The sequence below is a fragment of the Lagopus leucura genome, unplaced genomic scaffold (assembly GCF_019238085.1).
Source record: "Lagopus leucura isolate 7727_CA_CO unplaced genomic scaffold, USGS_WTPT01 33089-0_obj-0_obj, whole genome shotgun sequence".
NCBI lineage: Eukaryota > Metazoa > Chordata > Aves > Galliformes > Phasianidae > Lagopus > Lagopus leucura.
In genome coordinates, this window is record NW_024962800.1 from 1 (window position 1) to 4,045 (window position 4,045).

The 4,045-nt window shown below is 49.9% G+C and overlaps 1 protein-coding gene across 1 annotated transcript; it reads right to left on the reverse strand.

The window, feature by feature from the left end:
- Positions 1–571: 571 nt before the first annotated feature.
- On the reverse strand, positions 572–2,152 carry LOC122190836 (ribonucleoside-diphosphate reductase large subunit-like). Its single transcript, XM_042890951.1, has 3 exons — positions 1,953–2,152; positions 1,241–1,341; positions 572–664 (listed from the first exon to the last, which is right to left on the reverse strand). The coding sequence occupies exons 1-3, from the start codon at positions 2,116–2,118 to the stop codon at positions 572–574; spliced, it is 360 nt and encodes a 119-aa protein (XP_042746885.1). The 5' UTR covers positions 2,119–2,152.
- Positions 2,153–4,045: the final 1,893 nt, after the last annotated feature.

The window sequence follows — 4,045 nt, forward strand, 5'->3', positions numbered from 1 at the left end:
GCTTGGAGCTGGATGAGCGCTGTGCTCCTTTGCAACCCAGGCCATGCCGTGATTCTATGATGAAAAGCCAAGTGCTCCCCAGCTAACCCTGCAGAGCTCACTGCATCACAGCCCAAAGCAGTGTGCAGGGAGGGGAGTCAAGCAGATGGTGGGGGCACAGCACACAGGTCTGGCTGTGGGGGAGATGTTCCAGCAGCATGGAAGGAGCCAACACGTAGGTTGGCCCACTGAGAACTGTTACACAAAATAATGGCAAGATAACCAAAAATCCTTTTTTGGGTTATGAAGAATTAGATTTTTGAGGAACAGCACGAGCTGGGAAGCTTCCAGCCACATTCAGAGCTATCTGCTGCAGAAGCTTCGAGCCCAACAAGTAAATGTTATACAGTACACAGCAAAGCCCAGAAGAAAGCACGTGAGTCATCGTGCATTGGGCAACTCCTTGGTGCAGGTACTCTCTGTCTTTACCAACCCACTGATGCCCTTCTTGCTCAAACCTAATGATTCTACAAGGATTCCCATCCCTCCCAGGTGACTCAGCTCCAGAAAGGCAGCAACACAGCAGGCTTGGTTATCTTGAGCAAAGTGAGTAATGTGCTCTTACCTTAAAGCCAAAATAGTTGTAGGAGAAGTCTCTGTCATAGATAATTGCAGAATTCAGGCGCTGAGGGGAAATAAAAGAGAAAAATGGATCTTCTGACTTCTGTGGCCTCGCATTCAGGTCTTACAATGCTGTCATTGTTTGATATTTCCAGCCCCAGAGATCCAGTGAAACAGACACCGCACCAGAGGGAAGGAAGCAGGGAGCAACAGGCAGGTTCAAACAAACACACAGTGTTTGCCATTTCTTTCAAGTACAGGGCACAATTGGTGGCTACACCAAGAAATACAAGATATCATCAAAACAGGAATGCAACTTCCCCAATAAAAACACGAGGCTGGAACAGCTCGAAACGAGACACCAGGCCTCACCTCTCCCTCCTCTGTGCACAAACACATTGCTACATCCCCAAGTGCTGTCTCCCAACTGAAGGCGTTGGGCTCTCACGACAAAGAGGACCTCCAGGAAAGCCCCCCTCCCTGAAGGACATTCTTACACCCTCTTTTAAAATCTCCAGAGCATTTATCATCTGCATTCGTTTCTATACGGGCTTTTCCTCCCCAGACAAATAGGGCAAATAAATCATCTGAACTAGTTCCCTGTATTTCCAAAACTTGGGACTGGGGAAGCGTTACATACGTCCTTGTTGGCCAAAACTATGTCGAGTGTTTCCTTGGAGATCATTGGCGAGTGCTTCCCATTGTGAGGGTTGATGTAGTTGTAGAGATCATCCATCACATCTGCAACAGAAACACATTGAAAAAGAAAGGCGTCTGCAGAGCTGTCTGAACACACATCTGTCATTTGTTTCCAGGGCTTTAGCAGACAGGGCTCCCCATCCTCAGAAGTAATCCCTTCCAGGTCCACACAAACGCATCTTCTCTTCCACCTGCTCAGTGTTAGCACTGATCTGGTGACCCCAGCACTTTCCTAGCAATGCTTTCTATAGGGTTTGTGACACAGAATAAACAGGACAGACAGTGGGTGCATCCTGATTTCAATCAGTTCCACTCCTCGCTGATCTGTTCTCATCTCCACGGCATTTTTAGTTCCTCTGAGTGCTCTGTAACTTCTGCTGAAGGAACATCTGTGTATTTACACCCTCTAAAACCCCTCCTCCCTTTCTGGCTGATTACCATCTGATTACTGATTATCACTGGAACAGGCTGCCCAGGGAGGTGGGGGAGTCTCCTTCTCTGGAGATGTTCAAGACCTGCCTGGATGCCGACCTGTGCAACCTGCTGTAGGGAACTGCTTTGGCAGGAGGGTTGGACTCGATCTCTGGAGGTCCCTTCCAACCCCTACAATTCTGTGATTCTGTGACCATCTAAATGCCCCCAGGCAGACTCACCACTGAACACTTTCTTAGTTTCTTTGTGCAGGTTGGACACTGCAATCCTCGCTGCCAATATCGCATAGTCAGGGTGCTTGGTGGTCAGGGTTGCGGCTGTCTCAGCAGCCAGGGTATCCAGCTCCACGGTCGTGACTCCGCTGTACAGCCCCTGGATCACCTTCATGGTGATCTGGGCCTGGAAAAGGCAAACAATGCAGATCAGCTGCCTGTGAAAACATCCCTTCTGTCGGCCTTTTGGGGTATGAGACACTCTCTGCTCTGAGCAATACTTTTCACACTGCTTAATTAGAAAAGCAAATCAAACCCAGCGAAACACTGGCTCCTAAAACTTTAAACCAAGAGGCAGAGGGGCAGGAGGGAGAGCAGGGAGCGAGCAAAGAGAGCAGAGACCATTAAACCAGAACAAAACCATTAACAAGCTTTTCTAAGCAGACACTTTTCTGAAGGCTGGATTGAAGTACAGCAAAGTTCACCAGACAAACAAAAAACACAAAAAAGCTCAATTTAAAAGAGTGCTTGCTTGGAAGTTTTGAAACTCCAGCTGAAGCTTGACTGTAAAATGCCTGATGAGACGTGGAAGTGATACAGCAAGAGAGAAAAAACCCAGCCCTGCTGGGATATGCTGGCTTTTGCACCGTGTCACAGCCTAAGCTCCACCTGCAGGCTGGGACCCCTCCTGGGAAAAGCACACACTGCTGCAGAGCACAGGAGAGTGCAGAACTGTGTTAAATTAGCTTCACTGTGCAGGTGGGAGCGCTCAGCAGGCACAGGAATCTTGCTCTTGTGCTCATCACCAAATCCTCCCCACAGCAGCCTGCTTTAAGCTTCAGCACTGCTGAGATGAAAACAAATCACCAGCGCTCCTCCTCTCCACCTATGGCTGAAGAGCACCACGCTTGTAGGTACAGAATGCTAATTATCATACAGTTGCAAATTAAGATGCGAAAACAGATCAGTAGATCTCAGAGATGGGAAGAGCCCAAGATGGGCTCCAAACGTAGATGTTTGGTGTAGGTGTGCAGAATCAATCTCAGGGCCATAAATGAGGAGTCATCCCCTGCACGAACTGGGGAAAGGGGAGCTTACGTGGGGGGGATCAAACACAACCCCAAATCCCACACAGCCCAAAAGAACCAGATATTACAGTGATGGGGGGTTCTGACAGACAGGCAGGGCACCTCGTTTTAAGAGAGCTTCAAGGTCTGATTTCCACATAGCATTGCTCAAGTTTTGCAGGTTAAAATTGAGAGCAATCTGCCACAATCGATGTTTGTGAGTCAGAGCGACAAAAAACTCTTTTTAAGCACAAGAAGCTCCATCACTCCAACAGTATTTGGGCCATCTATCCAAGGCAGTTTAGAGCAGGTAAACAGAGACCTTCCCACAGTTCAATCTCATACTTTGTACCTGGTGAAGCAAAAAGCATCAGAACACAAACAGTAAGAAGAAACGCGTTACAAACATATTTGCCAACAGCTCCTGAGCAGGTTGCTGTGCTTGCTTTTTGTGAAGGTGAACAGCAGATAACACCTCCACCTTGCTCACAGCTGTTGGCTTTTGGCAGAGATCACTGCTAGCCCAGAAGGCCAACTGTGTTTTGGGCTGCATGACAAAGGGGTGGCCAGCAGGGAGAGGGAGGTGATCGTCCCCTCCATCGGCTCCTGTGAGGCCCCATCTGCAGCGCTCCGTCCTGCTGGGGCCCCCAGCACAGGAAGGACGGGGAGCTCTGGGAGTCCAGAGGGGCACTGAGATGAGCAGAGGGCTGGAGCAGCTCTGTGTGAGGAAAGGCTGAGGGAACTGGGCTTGTTTGGCTTGGAGAAGAGAAGGCTGCAGGGAGACCTGATGGTGGCCTTCAGTGCTTGAAGGGAGCGGATGAACAGGAGGGGGAACGGCTGTGTGTGAGGGTGGGTGGTGGCAGGACAAGGGGAATGGCTTGAAAGTGAGCCAGGGGAGGTTTGGGTTGGATGTGAGGAGGAAGTTTTGGAGGCAGAGGGTGGTGAGGCAGTGGCACAGGTTGCCCAAGGAAGCTGTGGATGCCCCATCCCTGCAGGCATTGGAGGCCAGGCTGGATGTGGCTCTGGGCAGCCTGG

What these genes read in the sequence shown, in the direction of transcription:
- LOC122190836 (XM_042890951.1), bottom strand. Translation starts at nt 2,118, where the DNA reads ATGAAGGTGATCCAGGGGCTGTACAGCGGAGTCACGACCGTGGAGCTG. An exon ending in AACTAAGAAAGTGTTCAGTG is followed by an intron (nt 1,342 to 1,952) that starts GTGAGTCTGCCT and finishes TTTCTGTTGCAG; the next exon opens with ATGTGATGGATGATCTCTAC. An exon ending in TAGTTTTGGCCAACAAGGAC is followed by an intron (nt 665 to 1,240) that starts GTATGTAACGCT and finishes ATTTCCCCTCAG; the next exon opens with CGCCTGAATTCTGCAATTAT.